At 57.5% G+C, this 16,664-nt stretch overlaps 2 protein-coding genes across 5 annotated transcripts in view; one reads left to right on the top strand and one right to left on the bottom strand.

Moving 5' to 3' along the window:
• The first annotated feature begins 520 nt into the window (after positions 1–520).
• Positions 521–8,868, top strand: PEX10 (peroxisomal biogenesis factor 10). 3 transcript variants are annotated; one of them, XM_025366262.1, is made up of 6 exons: positions 521–752; positions 2,657–2,737; positions 4,614–5,020; positions 6,550–6,725; positions 6,826–6,961; positions 7,914–8,868. In XM_025366262.1, the coding sequence occupies exons 1-6, from the start codon at positions 641–643 to the stop codon at positions 7,980–7,982; spliced, it is 981 nt and encodes a 326-aa protein (XP_025222047.1). In that variant the 5' UTR covers positions 521–640; the 3' UTR covers positions 7,983–8,868. The 3 variants fall into 3 exon arrangements, with proteins under 3 accessions (XP_025222047.1, XP_025222040.1, XP_025222032.1); XM_025366255.1 differs by having other exon boundaries at positions 6,826–6,966; positions 7,920–8,868; XM_025366247.1 differs by having other exon boundaries at positions 6,490–6,725.
• Positions 8,294–16,664, bottom strand: part of RER1 (retention in endoplasmic reticulum sorting receptor 1) — a 14,724-nt gene continuing 6,353 nt past the window's right edge. For both annotated transcript variants that reach the window (XM_025366282.1, XM_025366276.1), the window contains 4 exons: positions 14,316–14,415; positions 12,600–12,678; positions 11,345–11,480; positions 8,294–10,656 (listed from right to left, as the gene is read on the bottom strand). In XM_025366282.1, coding sequence (XP_025222067.1) covers positions 10,567–10,656; positions 11,345–11,480; positions 12,600–12,678; positions 14,316–14,415 — 405 coding nt within the window. In that variant the 3' untranslated portion in view covers positions 8,294–10,566. The remainder of the gene's footprint in view (positions 10,657–11,344; positions 11,481–12,599; positions 12,679–14,315; positions 14,416–16,664) is intronic.

The following is a 16,664-nucleotide window of genomic DNA, read 5'->3' as shown; positions in this document are numbered from 1 at the left end:
GCTGCTCGGTACCTGGAAGGTCCCGGGTCTCGCCTCGTGCCCCTCTGGCCCCCAAACCCACCGGCGCCCCGGAACTAGCCAACCGGTGCTGAGAGCCCGCGCAGCTCAGAGGGCGAGAGGGCTGGACAGCCGCGGGGGCGCTGGGAGCTCGGCTTCCCGGAGAGCCAAGCGCAGGCCTCCGTCTCCCCAGCCGCAAATGGGCCCGCAGCGTCTCCACCCCGCAGCGCTGTCCCCAGTAGGAGGGCGGCCCGTGGACGTGCAGGGAGCACGGCGGGGGCCCGAGGCAACGCAGGACCCTGGGGGCGCCGCACCCCGCGGCCTCGCCAGCCCCTGTCGCCCGCGCGCTCCGCCCCCACGCCGGCTCCTGGGCCCCGCCCCGCTCCGCTCCGCCCCGCCCCGCTCTGCGCCTCCGACTCCCCGTGCTGCCCCGCCCCGCGCCGCGCTGGTTCGGACTCCAGCCCCGCTTCCGCCCAGGCCCTGGCCGTGGCTCCACCTCCAGCCCCGGTCCGGCCCCGCCCCCGCATCGTGACGCAGAAGGCCTGCGCCGTACGCCGAGCCACGTCGTGCTGTCATCAGGTCTCGCCCGCGTGGCTGTGGGCGTGGCTAGCGTGGCTTCTCGGGACCACCTGAACTCGCGGCCATGGCCCCGGCCGCCGCCAGCCCCCCGGAGGTGATCCGCGCGGCGCAGAAGGACGAGTACTACCGCGGTGGGCTGCGGAGCGCGGCGGGCGGCGCCCTGCACAGCCTGGCGGGTGAGGGCCGGGCGCGGCCGGATGTCCTCGCAAGCGGCTTAGGGGGCGTTGCCCCTCATGGAGGCGGGGTGTCTACCGTGTGTGGTCACCGTCGCCTGGGCCCGTCCCACAAGCTGGGACCCGGCAGTCTCCTTCGCCTGCCCTGCGGCCTTTCAGGGATGTGCGGGGCACCTCCTGCCCTCCCTGGCCAGGTGGCCCCAGAGGCACAGGCCGCAGACACTGCGGGGGACCTGCGTGGGCCTCCATTTCCCTCCCCAGCCCTTCCCGTCCCCAGGTCAGGGCAGGTCCAGTTGTGGCCAGCGGCTGGGGAAGGCTGTCCCCTCCAGGTGTGCGGCTTTGGCAAGCGCTTCAGGCCTCCCTCCGCTCCTCCCCCGTGAGCAGAGGGGTCGGCGCGCCCGCGGCGCGAACGCCTCATACCTCGGTCCCGTTCACACTGACCCCGGCCTTTCCTAGGCTTGACCAGCCGCCCAGGCCCCTCGCCCTTCTGACCCCAGGGTAGGCTCAGCCAGGCCCTACCTGCCTCACCAGGCCGTGAGCTGAGTACAGAAGCCAGTGTACTCAATGAAGCAGCGCCTGTCATCCCAGCAGTTTGGGAGGCGGAGGCGGGAGGATCGCTTGAGCCCAGGAGTTTGAGACCAGCCTGGGCAACAAGGCAACACTCCGTCTCTACAAAAAATCTGAAAATTAGCCGGGCGTGATAGTGGCGTCTGTAATTCCAGCTCCTCAGGAGGCTGAGGCAAGAGAATCGCCTGAGCCCAAGGGATGAGGCTGCAGTGAGCCATGATTGTGCCACTGCACTCCAACCTGGGTGATGGGGCCAGACCCCATCACCGATTAAAACACGAAGAAAAAAAAAAAGAGGCCGGGTGCGGTGGCTTAGGCCTGTAATCCCAGCACTTTGGGAGGCCCAGGCAGACGGATCACTTGAGGTCAGGAGTTCGAGACCAGTCTGGGCAACATGGTGAAATCCCGTCTCTACTAAAAATACAAAAATTAGTGGGCATGGTGGCATGTGCCTGTGATTCCAGCTACTCGGGAGGCTGAGACAGAATCACTTGAACACGGGAGGCGGAGGTTGCAGTGAGCCGAGATCATGCCACTGCACTCCACCCTGGGGGACAGAACAAAAAAAAAGCAACGCCATCAAGTCTTTGGGGGTGGGGCAGGCAGTTGTTAAAGGCATCAACTCCCAGCAGAACGTTTCATGGAGCAGTGGCACTAGAGCCCAGTGGCAGGGGTGTCATGGCAGCAGGAACAGTGCTGTGGGACAGGAAGAGCGTGGGTAAATATCAGAGGACAGCCAGGCTCCCTGCCAGGAGGGCCATGGGTATCAGGTGGGCAGCCATTGGCAGATTCTGAGCAGGAGAGTGACAAGAATTTTTTGTGTGTGTCCATATTTATTTTACAATACACTGGGCACTTAGCCCTGTGCCAGACACTGTTCCCGGTGTTTTACAAATATTAACTCATTGAATCTTCAAACATCCCTACAGGTAGGACTTACTATTACTCTTCTGATAGATGAGCAAATTGAGATTCCAGAAAGATCTCACAGCCAGGAAGTTGGAGAGCTGCTGTTTGATGCTAGACAGTTGGCCTCTGGCCTGTACTCTTACTACCCCAGACCGTCTTTCCATGTTGCCCTCATAGGCCCTAGAATGGTTGCTCAGGGGAATCCCAGAGCGAGAGATGGGCGCAAGTGGGAGGTTCTTAGCAGACTGTCTGCAGCTCACGCTAAGGCAGGTCAAGGTGGAGACAAGGTGGTGCCTCTGGAGACAGAAGCAGAGAGGGAGTTGGGGGATGGGACTGGATCTGGGCCTAGACAACTCCGGGGAGGACTGTGGTCCCTCATGCTCAGGGCATGCCCACCAGCTGCCCCAGACTAACGCTGTTTCTCCTCTCAGGTGCGAGGAAGTGGCTGGAGTGGAGGAAGGAGGTTGAGCTGCTCTCAGATGTGGCCTACTTTGGCCTCACCACACTTGCAGGTAGAAGCCCCCACTGGTCCTCAGGACCGAGGGCAGCCACACACACCAAGTCCGGGGGACAGTGGCCAGGGGGCTGCCCAGCAGTGTGAGAAGCTCCTGGAGCTGGCCCGGGTGAGGCTGCCTCAGGGAAGTGCAGGAGGTGCTGCTCCGAGGGAGACGAGGCGTCAGCTCCCAGCAGGGAGCCCATTTTTCCAGCCTTTGTGTGTCCCTGGGGACCCCCCCGGGTGCCATTGAGACCCATTCCTCAGTGGCCAGCCCTGGTAGCACAAGTGAGTCACAGTGCTGAGCCATGTCATAGGGTGCAGTGCCCCTGCCGGAGTGCCCTGGTGGAGCAACAGTGCTGAGCTGTGTCACCGTGTGCAGTGCTCATGTGACAGTGCCCTGGCGGCGCGGTGGCAGGCCTGTGGGCCAGGCTGGTCGCCACCCTGGAGAGGGAGTTGTTGACGGAGGCTCTCAGGCTCCCAACCCCAGCTCAGCATGCAGCAAGGACCACTGAGCGCCAGCCTGGTTCCCTATGAGGGACTCCCCCTGGGCATCCTGCCGCCATGGAGAGCATGCTCGGTGGGTAGGAGACCGATGTGGCTGCGTCACAGGGCATCTTGGGAATTGAGGGGCTCTTAGAGATAAAGACCACGTCTTGGGGAAGAGCATTTTCCAGACCAGCAGAGCAAGCAGCTGGGAAAGGCCCTGAGAAGAACACGTCCTTGGCCGTTTGTGGGGATGATCCCGGGGGGCTCGTGGGTTTTCTAAGCCCACAGCTTTCCCTGTGCAAGGCTTGGGGCATTGCAGGGACTTGGGCAGGGGAGCGGCCAACCACTGGCTAAGACCAGACCTCAGGGGACAAAGTTGGGCTCAGGGAGACTACAGAGGCTGACAGTCCCCCATGGGATGGTGGTGGTACAGAGCAGGGGCAGCAGTGACAGAGTGAAACACGCAGGGAAGGTGCATGCAGGGTGCCCCTTGGGCTTGACCTCAGGAACTGGAGGCCTGGTGTCGCCATCCACAGAGATGGGAAGGGGGAGCAGACTTTTCCGGTTGGGGGAACTGGAAGCTGTCTTGGCAGGGATGGAATTGGGGGTGCTCATCTGAGGATACATGGCGATACCAGGTAGGTGACGGAACTGGATGGCTGGCACTCAAGAGTCAGGTCCAGCCGGGCGCGGTGGCTCAAGCCTGTAATCCCAGCACTTTGGGAGGCCGAGACGGGCGGATCACGAGGTCAGGAGATCGAGACCATCCTGGCTAACACGGTGAAACCCCGTCTCTACTGAAAATACGAAAAACTAGCCGGGCGCGGTGGCCGGCGCCTGTAGTCCCAGCTACTCGGGAGGCTGAGGCAGGAGAATGGCGTAAACCCGGGAGGCGGAGCTTGCAGTGAGCTGAGATCCGGCCACTGCACTCCAGCCTGGGCGACAGAGCAAGACTCCGTCTCAAAAAAAAAAAAAAAAAAAAAAGAGTCAGGTCCAGGCTGGGCATAAATCGGGTGGTGCCAGCTGTGCGGTTGGTGGAGAGCCATGGGACTGGATCTGAGTGCTTGGGCCGTGGGAGGTGGTGGGGACAGCTAGGGAGAAAGGGGAAGGAGCAGAGACTCCTGGGGAGAAGCCAAGAGAGGGAAGGACACCGGACACCAGCCAGCCAAGGCTCCAGGAGCTGAGGGCAGCCATTGGCCGGGCCTGTCATGTGCTGCCTGAGGTCACAGTGGGCTTAGCAACAGAAGGTCATGTTGGCCTCAGCCAGCACAGGGTGGCAGTGGGCTCAAGGGCGACAAGATGGCGCTGTTGACAGGAGCCAGCAGAGGGTCGGCTGGCAGGGGGGCCGGGAGCCTGTCCCCGAGGCAGCAGTCTCAGGGTCCACATACCCATCCTCTTCCTCGCAGGCTACCAGACCCTGGGGGAGGAGTACGTCAGCATCGTCCAGGTGGACCCGTCACAGACACGTGTGCCCTCCTGGCTGCGCCGTGGCGTGCTGGTGACGCTGCATGCCGTCCTGCCCTACCTGCTGGACAAGGTCCTGCTCCCCCTAGAGCAGGAGTTGCAGGCTGATCCTGACAGTGGGCGGCCTTCGCAGGGGAGCCTGGTGCCAGGCGGGCGTGGCTGCTCAGGGGTGCGGCGCTGGGTGCGGCGCCACACGGCCACCCTGACTGAGCAACAGAGGAGGGCGCTGCTGCGGGCGGCCTTCGTCCTCAGACAGGGCCTCGCCTGCCTCCAGCGGCTACATGTTGCCTGGTTTTACATCCACGGTGTCTTCTACCACCTGGCCAAGAGGCTCACGGGGATCACGTACGTAAGTAGCAGGTGCTGAGGGCACAGCCGCTTCGGCCACCCTTGTCACCCCCACTGGACTTGGGTGTGTGCACAGAGCTGGCCCTCCAGGCCTCTCAGCCAACAGGGTTCCACACCCAGAACCTGTGTCAAGGCAGGAACCCAAATCCTCTGCTTGAAAAAAGGCAGGTTTTGTTTAGTTACACTTGGCTGAAAGATCCACGGAAGTCCAGACCCTGAGGGCAGAATGGGCTCCTGCTGCAGCCCCACGTGGACACCAGGCCCTGCACTCAGCTTTTTACTGACCGGGGGCCCTGGGTCACGCCTCACCACAGATCCCTGAACCTTGGCCCATGACTGCCCATGTCACTGCTGTGAGGAACAAGCAGCTTCTCCCAGTGTGTGTGGGAGCATGTACTGCAGCCCCAGCCCCAGCCCCTCACCCCTCACCCCTCGCCCCTCGCCCCTCGCCCATGCCTGGCCCAGCAGTCTGCCCCATCAGATGGCCGTTCCCACCTTCTCCCCTCCGCAGCTGTCGGCACCTCTGCCCATCCTAACCCCCAGCTGACGCTCCTGCTTCCAGATTCAGCAACGACGCCTCCCCAGTGGTCCTGACACCATGTGCATCTGCCACGGCGTTAGACCCTGGCCCACCAGAGCCACTGCTGCACGAGCTCCTTCTAGAACAGCCCTCTGAGGAACCCCCTTTTTTCCGTCCCTAGAGCTGCACTGGGCCCCTCAGCCCCCACTTGCCAGGCGACCCCACCTCCACACACCCTAAACAGGAGGCCACAGTGATCTCGTCACAGAGCCAGTGGTCAGGTCTTCATTCTTAGCATTCCCAGCCTCCCGCGTATTTGACGCGGTTCCTCGCCCCGTCCGTGTTAGTGAGGGATTTGCTGAGCTGCTGTGACAGGGGCTTGGAAATGGGGCTCAAACCAGCTGGGAGGCTCCCTCTCTCCTAGCCAGGAAGTGGCTGGACACCCAGGGCCCACACTGGTGGTGTGACTTGCCATCTCTGTATGTGGTTCCCAGCCCTGGGCCGAGGCCATCTGGCTGTCTCCATTTCCCAGCCAGTGGAATGGGACACGGGAAGCCGAGGGCAGCCAGCTGTCCTTCAGTGGCACGGCCAGAAGCTACACACGTCACCAGCAGCATGGGGGGGGGGGGAGCAGGGTCCCTAGGGCCATGTGCCTTGCAGCAGGGTGGCTGGTGGGCAGCATCTACAGCCCAACATGTCTGCTCCACCCCCATCCCTTTCTGAGAGGTGGTCCCTGGACATCCCCATGTCCTCACCCTCTCCGCCAGCGCTAAGACTCCCTCTGCGCTGACAATGCCAAGGCCGGTCTGGAGCTCAGGCCTCTCCGTCATGCTAGGCTGTGAAGCAGTTCAGACTCCCTGAACCTGCCCCTGGCTTGGTTTCTGCCGGGCGCTCCCAGTGCCAGGGAGAGGCCTGGTTCTAACACGCTCCGTGCAGACTGACCGTCCCAGCAGGCGCTGAGGCCAGATCCCCTCAGGGTCCTGATGGGTGTGACACTGTCTACCTTACAGCTCCGTGTCCGCAGTCTGCCCGGAGAGGACCTGAGGGCCCGTGTTAGCTACAGGCTGCTGGGGGTCGTCTCGCTGCTGCACCTGGTGCTGTCTGTGGGGCTGCAGCTGTATGGCTTCAGGCAGCGGCAGCGAGCCAGGAAGGAGTGGAGGCTGCACCGCGGCCTGTCTCACCGCAGGTGCACGCGGGGGCCACGCATGGGGGCTGGGGGTGTCCTTTGCACTTCACAAGGACCTGTGAGCTGCACCCACCTTGACGCTCTGCCCCCCCTTCCCCAGGGGCTCCCTGGAGGAGAGAGCAGTTTCCAGAAACCCCCTGTGCACCCTGTGCCTGGAGGAGCGCAGGCACCCGACAGCCACGCCCTGCGGCCACCTGTTCTGCTGGGAGTGCATCACCGCGTGGTGCAGCAGCAAGGTGAGGTGGGAGCCTGCTGGGGTCCTGAGATGGCTCAGCGGCTGCGCTGGCAAGACACACCTGGCAAGGCCGGGCGCGGTGGCTCAAGCCTGTAATCCCAGCACTTTGGGAGGCCGAGGCGGGTGGATCACGAGGTCAGGAGATCGAGACCGTCCTGGCTAACATGGTGAAACCCCGTCTCTACTAAAAAAATACAAAAAAAAACTAGCCAGGTGAGGTGGCGGGCGCCTGTAGTCCCAGCTACTCGGGAGGCTGAGGCAGGAGAATGGCGGGAACCCGGGAGGCGGAGCTTGCAGTGACCCGAGATCGCGCCACTGCACTCCAGCCTGGGTGACAGAGCGAGACTCCATCTCAAAAGAAAAAAAAAAAAAAAAGACCCACCTGGCTGCAGCAGAAGTGGGGAGTCTGGCTCTGAGCACCCCTCAGGTTGAGGGTAGAGATGGGCGTCTTTTTAAAGGCTCCCAGGTAGGTCAGATGTGGGGTCGTTGTGGGGGTTAAAGTTCCAAATTCACGCGTACTGAGACTTTGCTGAACACAGGTTGGGGCAGTGGCCAACCCTGAAAGGCCCCACACCTCCCCCATGCACCCCAGCATGCCCTTCCTCCTGGGCTCCTCACCACACTTGGAAACCCTGGCACACTGAATCACACCCACGGAAGATGCCGGCAGGGTGAGAGTGGCACGTCTTCCCGGAGCTGGGCTTCCTGGGCTGTGTCAGCTGCGAGAGCAGGAAGGAACCTCCCAGCCGAGCCCCACCCCCCAGCCCTGCCCTGGCCCCCACTGGGACTCGGCCTTCTGAAAAAAGGCTGGCTTTCTTGGTCATTAGTTGAAGGAAATACAACATTTATGTTCCATGTCATGGGCAGAGAATGTGGACAGGACAAGAGATGCCGATGGGGATGGGCATGGCCCAGTGGTCCCAGCTGCTGTGACCCCTTCCTCCTCTCTGCAGGCGGAGTGTCCCCTCTGCCGGGAGAAGTTCCCTCCCCAGAAGCTCATCTACCTTCGGCACTACCGCTGAGCCGGCGCCCAGGTGGGCCTGGACACAGATGACTTCTACGGAAGTCTGAACGCAAGATTTAGTCTCAAGATGAACCCTACTTGCACAGAAATTAGAATATTCTCACAGGTTTTCTATCATGTAAGATACTAACCCAGCCACCCCGGGAGAGAACAGAAAGCTGTCCCTGACTGTGCTTTCTCAGCCCTGGGAGGGGCGCTCACCCCAACCTGGTAAGACTCAGCCACTTCTTCAGGAATTTCACTTATTTGGACAGGATTTTAGGTTTCCCTCCCTTCCCCAAACCATACAGTTGAGAAGTAATTGAGAAGTAGGTCAGAAGACACTTTATTCATTTATATTGTGAGAAAATGGTTCCATCAGGCTTGTGTTAAGGCAATGGACTGAATGAGTGCATGTTGAGTTGGGAGGGGGCACGGGGGGCTGGCGGTTTGCTTCAGCCAGTGTGGTCAGAACAGCAGCCCCACGGCCCCCATCGGAGGCGGTCAGGCTCGCCCCCAGAGTAGCTGGGCAGAGAGAAACCAACCAAGGTCAGCACCTCCGTCTGAAGCATTTGGCACACACCTTCAAAACACATCAAGGCTGCTTCCAGTTTCAGAAAATAGAAATCTGCATCTCGGGCCTGACATGCACACAGAGCTCTCCTCCTGACCCAAACGCACTCACGTGCCAGGTCCTGGGGATTGGGGGGCTGTCGGGGTGCCCAAGCCCTCTCCTGGGGGCCCGCTGGGCAGGCGACCTGCTGACCCAGCGTCACTGCTGTGCTCAGCCCTTCAGCTCGGCCCTAGCCTATTTCCTGCCTCCATTTGACATTTCCAGGTTTTCAAAATTGCATTTAACCTGTGCCAGAGACTTCACCATAGGCATCTTTAATAAACTAACTCCACCAAAAGGTGGGCACATTAATAACAAGATGGAACTTGAGATTTCCTAAAGTGCAGTGTTAACATGCCTCGAGGGCATATGCCACATTTCCCTACTGACCTGTAGGCAAGGCCGAGGCCTGGCCAGCAGCACCAGCTTCCAGCAAAGACCCCCCGCAGACCATGTCCTGCTGTTTGACTTAGGAATGAGGATGACCCTGTATTCCCGGGTTAGTCAAGGTCAGCTTACCAGGGGCTGGGGTGGGGAGGCTGTCACCCTCTAAACTGGGAGGAGCACCAAGAGAGGCACTGGGGCTGCAGCTGGGTGGGCAGATACCACCGTGGCTCCATCCGTCAGCACCCAGTCCTTCGATTCACACTGTGCTCGGGCCAAGTGCCCGCGACCTCCTGTCACATCTTAGGCCTGAGCGCTTATTAGGAAAACAGTATGGAAAGTGACAGACACTGCTGTCTGGAGTCTGAGAATCCAAGTGTCTCAACACAGTACCAGAAGCACCCCCTGGGGGCAGCCCTTGCTATCCTGGGCCAGGGACCCACAAGCTTGAACGTGGCCTCTTAAGAGAGGAGCTCAATGTCGAATATGCAAATACTGGCACAAGAAAATCCAGACAATCATCTTTCACCGTGTAAATTCTAAGACGGGACACACCGCCCAGAGTGAGGAGCCTGAGCAGCCCGGGACCCAGGAGAGGCCTTCCCTCGCATCTGTGTCTCGTCTGGGACCACAGCTATGATGTTCTGCTGTTGGCAAAATGGGTTCACCTTTTGGAAAGGCCAAACGAAAGTTGGGCTTTCTTGTGTCCAGCGACTGTCGTGTTTTAGATAAGACCTTAATAAAGGTGGAGTTAAAAATCACTTGGTAAGATGTTGAGTATTTTATCACATCAAAAACGCTGACATGCACGTGGGTTCTGCCTCTCCCCCCACAGTGGGGTGCCGAGTGCCGAACCCACAAAGCCAGTCTGCTCCCCGCCAGCTTCGCTGCCCCTCGGGGGGGTTGCATGATGACAGATTTAAATTAAAAACAAAACACTTTACATATCAAAGAAATGTGTCAAAATAATCTCAAACAATTAAAATATAATATATATTTATAATTCTGGGCCCTCAAAAGCAATCATGGTAGTTAAGAACAAAGTTTTGAGTCATTAGGATAGAGGCCAACTTTACACATCTCCAGTGAGATGGATTAGGAAACTGGCATTAGAACCCCACACAGTTACTTGACAATCACCTTTAAAACGTTAAGTTCTTTCAGACACGCAGGAATCAGGCTAGATCATCACTCGGGCTCTGTGGAGTGGCTGGCACACCTGTGGCTGGTGGGGAAGGCGGCTGGCGGGGAGCGGCCCATTCCTCCCTCGCAGGCCTCGCTCCTGCCTGCCCACCTGGCACCGGGGGGGGACCAGCCACTCGCCCTTGCTCCCATGGGCTCCACCCGCCTGGCTTCCCGCCTGCAGCTGACTAGAATTCCATCCGTGAGAAACACTTGAACGTCACTGAAAAAGAAATCCATGCGATTTGGTTTAAGTGCCAGTTTCTTCAAGAACCTGATATTTCAGTTACAAATCATTGAAGCTCCTTTTTAAAAAGAAAATTCAACTCCCTCGTAATCAACTACTTTATGTGAAGAAAAAAGGCATTGTTAACAATGGCTCAAAACCGTTCTTGCAACACGTGAGGCAGCCTCAGTCCCGCTTCTAGCTGGCAAAAGCCTTGCCGGCGTCCTCCTTGCCTCTGTACCTCCTCTTCCCATGTGTGAACGGGATGTACCGGTACTTAATCATGTGCTGGGGAGAGAAGCACAGACTCAGTCACTGCACAAGCGCTCTCCGGCCAGCCACACTGTCCCCAAATGGGAGCGGCCAAAGGCCCCCATCTTTTCTATACATCTGACAAGTAGAATCGGGGCCCCAGTGGCTTCCTGCGCCCATGTCAACACAGCAAGGCCTTTCATAGCCCACGAGGCCTAGGTTTGAAACCCCATCAATCCCAGTGTTTCCTGAGCCTCCTATGGAGGAAGGGCAAGGGGGATGTGAGGTGGCCCAGGGCCCTCTGCAGCCAACACCCCGGGCACAGAGTAAGGCCCGCAGTAGCAAGGCCATGCCATCAAGGGGTCAGCCAGCAGTCTCAGCTAATTTCCCCCTAATGCTCTCCTCCTCAGGCAGGCTGGCGCAGGGCGCTGGGCCCCCTAAGAGGAGCCACTGGGACACTGCACATGCTGGGGCTCTCCCGTTCAGCGCCCACAAAGCTTCCATCAAGAGCCCACCCACTCCGACAGACGCGCTCTCCGTTTAGTTCACTGGCTGTGCTGGGAACGGAGCAGTGTCCTCGTCACACACAAGACAGTGCCTCTAAGCTCCACATTCACACCAGGCAGACTCTGCCACCACCCGCCACAGCCCACCACAGCTCCCCCATGCTGCAGGTAACAGAACAGCGATTGTGGCCGGCGTGGCGGCAGTGCCTCTGCTTTACCTTGATTTGCCTCTTCATTGTGATACAGAAGAGCATGATGAAGTACATCACCAGGATCGGCCAGAACACTGGGACGTTGAAAGCGTCGAAGAAAGTACAGACCATAGCCACAAGGATGCCCTTGGTAGCCGCGTGCCTTCAAGTGGGGAGAGAAGGTTAGCGCAGCATCTGCAGCCAGCACCGGGCACCTGCCGGCCACCTCCAGCCTTGCAGCTGCACCGACCGTCCCCGCAAACAGAAGCATCCCTGTGGAAAGGAGGGGTCTACCCTGGGCACAGCAGCAGCATGACCCTTTGCAAGTAGCTCACAGAAATGTACTGTACTGCCCTCACCACAGAGACTTCCTTCTCTCACTCCCTTGAAACGTACAACTCTTCTTAAAACTACACGAAGTATAAAGCATTAGTGCTGAGGCTGGGGGCCCCATGCCTGCTGGCTGGGCCTGTGATCTGGAGAGAAACCCAGGCTGTGTCTTGTGGACCATCCAGGGCCTTCACCTTGTCACTGTGGCATGGCCACCAGTGCTCCCTCCCGCCCCAGCACATGGCCAAGAGATGCCATTGCCCTTGAGGCTCAGCTCTCCCTTCCTAGTCCAAGCCTCTGGTGGCTTCCAGGGCCCCTGATCTTTCTGTCCCCGACTCCATCTGGGGCTGCAAAGTCAAGGTGTGGAGCCCCACGAGCTCAGCAGGCTCCTTCACTTTACTGATGCAACAGACTTGGGTTCCTCTTGTGCCCCCAGGGTGGGGTATGAGGGACAGGACAAACAGATGCAGCCACAGAGCTCCCATCCCTCTGATGGCTACGCCACCCACCTCTGCCTACCCGTGCAGATATGGGCACCTCGGCTCAGACCCCTCTCAAAAATGACTCCAGGAGAAGGCTAGTCCCCCTCTGCCAGCCACAGGGAGCCACAGGGCTGGGGATGGGAGAGAGGAAGGAGGGAGGACGGAGACTGGACGCAGGGCCTGCCCTCCCCAGGCCACGACCACAGGAGCCAGTGCGCACTCCATCCCAGAGTCAGCCTCCTTTCCGCCAGCCTCCGGGGCACTGGTGCTGACTTGAAAACAAGAGAACGCAGCAAGGCAGGGAGTGGCCTTCCAGTGAGAGCCCCTGTGATTCCCCCTGTGCCCAGCCCAGCACAGCAGTCATCTTTCGGGTGACTTGAACACAACTTCAACCAGAATCAGTGTAGTCTCAGTCTCAGCCACCCTTGAGCCCAATTTTCCTTCTCAAATACCGTGAAGAATTAGCTCACCAAAATTTAAACTCTGGAAGCCTTCGAATGAAGGGGCGGAATTCCTCGTTCTGTTTGGTGGGTAGCGAAGGACCGTCATCTGCAAGGCAAAGCAACCATCAGGGAGGGGCGCCTCTTTTCATTTCCATCACATTTCTACCCTTTCCCCTCGAGGCTTTGGACTAGCAGGCCTCACAAATCTAAACTGAGATTTGTGTCTTTAACCAAAGAGAAAACGGGGGTCTGTGGTCAACTGACACATCCAGTTCACTGCTTTCAGAAAGTGCTATCAGAATGTTTTTAAAGACTTCCGGCAGGGCACGGTGGCTCACGCCTGTAATCCCAGCACTTTGGGAGGCCAAGGCGGGTGGATCACAAGGTCAGGAGATCGAGACTATGGTGAAACCCCGTCTCTACCAAAAATACAAAAAAAAAAAAAAATTAGCCGGGCGAGGTGGCGGGCGCCCGTAGTCCCAGCTACTCAGGAGGCTGAGGCAGGAGAATGGCAGGAACCCGGGAGGCAGAGCTTGCAGTGAGCTGAGATCCGGCCACTGCACTCCAGCCTGGGCGACAGAACCAGACTCCGTCTCAAAAAAAAAAAAAAAAAAAGACTTCCATGCGCTTTCAATGCACAAATAATTCAACCACATATAAACCTCCAGAACACGTCAGCTACGCCACATATAGGCACAGAAAGAAAACAAAGGCAAATTAACATAAAAAGCAAGCGGCAGAGAACAGGGCGGGGCAGAGGATGCGCTGACCGTGGAACCCGGGTGCCAGGCCTGTCCCACCAGCAGCTGTGCCAAGCCCGCTCTCACCCCACCTCCCACCCGGACGGGTGCCGCTCCCCATTTACAGATGGGAAAACTGAGGCCTACAGGAAAGGGGCTCTTTGTTATTTTCTAGTCTCCTCCAAATAGCAACAAATGAGAGGAGCTGTGTTCCCGTCAATCTTCTCATCACATACCCTACCCAGAAGACTCACAGGCTTCTGGCCACACAGTGAGAGCGCACCCTGCTCCCTGACAGCAGGTTCCCCCAGAAGGAGGAGGATCCTGGCAGGGAGCTGCACGTGGGTTTTCCCGCAGTGGCCACGATGTCCTGGAAACCAGTTGTTTGTTCCTCCCCTGGGGCTGGCCAGTCAGGCGTGAACTCAGGGCCCCTACCTGGCCCAGGCAGGCCCAGGAGCAGCGTGAGTCTTCCAAGCATGGAGCACGAAGCGCCAGGAACACTTCAGCTCACAGCTCCTCAGAAACCAGAGGAGGCCGCCCAAAGCCTGGCCCAACCTGATGTTGGCATCAGGGTCCTGGCACTCTCTGTGCACAATGAGCTGCCTGTGGAACCCTCTGGCTATGGGAAAAGGTAACCTCATCATGGCCACCTCCACGGATTCTGAAAGGGGCCGTTGACTGGGGTGGGACGGGTGCCAGAGTCAGACCATCCGCCTCAGACCCCTACTGTCTATGGTGCCATGTGACCCTGAACACGTTACCTAACCCAGTACACCTCAGTTTCCTCATCTGCAAAGTGGGAAAACAGAATGAACACCCACTTCGTGGCTATCAGGAGGGTTTGAAGAGTCGTTCTACAAACGTATCCTGATCACCCAACGTTACAAGTACATTTCAACCCCAAGAGAAGAGTCTTGGGTGTTTCCAGAGAACACTGGGCAATCCCATCAGAAAAGAAAGGCCCAACCTGCCCACACAGCCCAGTGCACAGCTGCTACCCTACCTGAGTCTTCCATTAAGGAAGGATCCACTTTGGGAGAAAGAAAAGCTATGAAAAGATTTAGATGGTAGATCCCCAAGGCATAGGTCACAATGTACCAACCCTGAAAGAGAAGGAAAGAGAGTCAGTGGTGCACTCCGACCGTCCATCAGCCTCAGTCAGTTCATGTTTGCACTCCAGTTCACTCTCAACTTTAAGTGATCTTAAAAACACACAAAACTTACTTACAGCAACGACAATGAAATACAGTGAAATCCCATGGTAACAACTTATCTCAAATTATATTTTGTGGGTACTGAGACTAAGGGGACAAATGAGCAAAGCTCTTCAAGGGTCCAGTTAGACACATGTAATCCCCGAAGCCACAGACGCCCCACAAGGAGCGCAGCAGAAAAGGAGGCTTTTCTCAAGAAGCACATGCTCAAGCTACACCACAGGCTCAGGTGGCCCAGGCATCTGAGCGATGCTGGCCCAGAGCCCCCAGCAGGAGCAAGTTCATCAGAAACAGAAGACAGAATGTCAACTGTGACTGGAGGTGTGCTAGCTGATGTTCCTCCAACAGACAACTCCCATTGCCAAACACACTCTGCCAGGAGGGTGAAACCTTTGCCAGAAGAAACCCACAACTGGGCAATCAAGAAAAGAGAGCTTAAGCCAAGCCTTCCTCAAGAGACGCAGAGTGGGAGAATTCTGCCAAGATGCCTGAGTGCAGCACACTTGCAACTAACTCAGTTTTAAAATGATTAAGTATATCCCATTAGAAGCCAGAACTGCATTCTCAATTTTAAAAGCCTTAAATGTCTCAGTCGGGTGTGGTGGCTCATGCCTGTAATCCCAGAACTTTGGGAGGCCAAGGTGGGTGGATCACCTGAGGTCAGGAGTTCAAGACGAGCCTGGCCAACATGGTTAAACCCCATCTCTACTAAAAATACAAAAATTAGCCAGGCGTGGTGGCACATGCCTGTGATCCCAGCTGCTCGGGAAGCTGAGGTAAGAGAATCGCTTGACCCCGGGAAGTGGAGGTTGCAGTGAGCCGAGATCACGCCACTGCACTCCAGCCTGGGTAACAGTGAGACCCCTTCTCAAAAAAATAAATATAAACACTTTAACTTTCTCATACAAACAAGAAATCTTTCTGCCTAAACACTTTTCGAGTCAGACTTAGGGCTAAACACTAGATGTGAAGGTTAACTGGATGTCTGTGTATCTATCTTTGTGCTGCAAGGCCACGCCTGAAGGCACATCAAATGAGGCACGAGCTTCGTTTAGAACATAGTAAAACTGCCGGGCGCAGTGGCTCAAGCCTGTAATCCCAGCACTTTGGGAGGCCGAGACGGGCGGATCACGAAGTCAGGAGATCGAGACCATCCTGGCTAACATGGTGAAACCCCGTCTCTACTAAAAATACAAAAAATTAGCTGGGCGTGGTGGTGGGCACCTGTAGTCCCAGCTACTTGGGAGGCTGAGGCAGGAGAATGGCGTGAACCCAGGAGGCAGAGCTTGCAGTGAGCCAAGATCGTGCCACTGCACTCCAGCCTGGGCCACAGAGCGAGACTCTGTCTCAAAAAAAAAAAAAAGAACATAGTAAAACTGACCTGTGGGTGCTGCACTCTTCCCGCCCCCTGCTCCTGCCTGATGTCCCTGATTCAAAATTTCTAGGTCATTCTTTCCATCAGACAATGGACCGAGTTCCAATTAAAAAAAAAAAAATCAATTAGGGTGGTAAACAAGGAAGTATCTTCCACAGTCCCCAGAGGAGAAAACAGCCCTGACAAGGCTTTCAACCTGCCCTGCTCTGCACATAAGATTAACCTCCTCTAAAGATCTACGAAGAATTCCCATCTTGCAGGTTTGCTCCTAGAAACCCCGTGTTTACTAGCAAGTAAAGGAGCACCCAAGGTGAAGTCTGAGACAACATCGCCTGACCTAGGGGTGTCCCAAAACACGTGAAGGTTTGAAACCCTCAAGACCCCCTTTGGTCACTGTCTCTCTTATGTGACTCAGCGTCTCAACCTGCACTGTCCTCTTTGGCCTCATATAAGGTAGAACTCAGGAAAAGCGGCCGGGCGCGGTGGCTCAAGCCTGTAATCCCAGCACTTTGGGAGGCCGAGACGGGCGGATCACGAGGTCAAGAGATCGAAACCATCCTGGCTAACACGGTGAAACCCCGTCTCTACTAAAAAATACAAAAAAATAGCCGGGCGCGGTGGCGGGCGCCTGTAGTCCCAACTACTCGGGAGGCTGAGGCAGGAGAATGGCGTGAACCCGGGAGGCGGAGCTTGCAGTGAGCTGAGATCCGGCCACTGCACTCCAGCCTGGGCGGCAGAGCGAGACTCCGTCTCAAAAAAAAAA

This window comes from Theropithecus gelada, chromosome 1 (assembly GCF_003255815.1).
Source record: "Theropithecus gelada isolate Dixy chromosome 1, Tgel_1.0, whole genome shotgun sequence".
NCBI classification, from domain to species: domain Eukaryota; kingdom Metazoa; phylum Chordata; class Mammalia; order Primates; family Cercopithecidae; genus Theropithecus; species Theropithecus gelada.
This window is presented reverse-complemented; position numbering and strand designations above follow the sequence as displayed.

What these genes read in the sequence shown, in the direction of transcription:
- PEX10 (XM_025366247.1), top strand. Translation starts at nt 641, where the DNA reads ATGGCCCCGGCCGCCGCCAGCCCCCCGGAGGTGATCCGCGCGGCGCAG. An exon ending in TGGCCTCACCACACTTGCAG is followed by an intron (nt 2,738 to 4,613) that starts GTAGAAGCCCCC and finishes TCTTCCTCGCAG; the next exon opens with GCTACCAGACCCTGGGGGAG. An exon ending in GGCTCACGGGGATCACGTAC is followed by an intron (nt 5,021 to 6,489) that starts GTAAGTAGCAGG and finishes TGACCGTCCCAG; the next exon opens with CAGGCGCTGAGGCCAGATCC.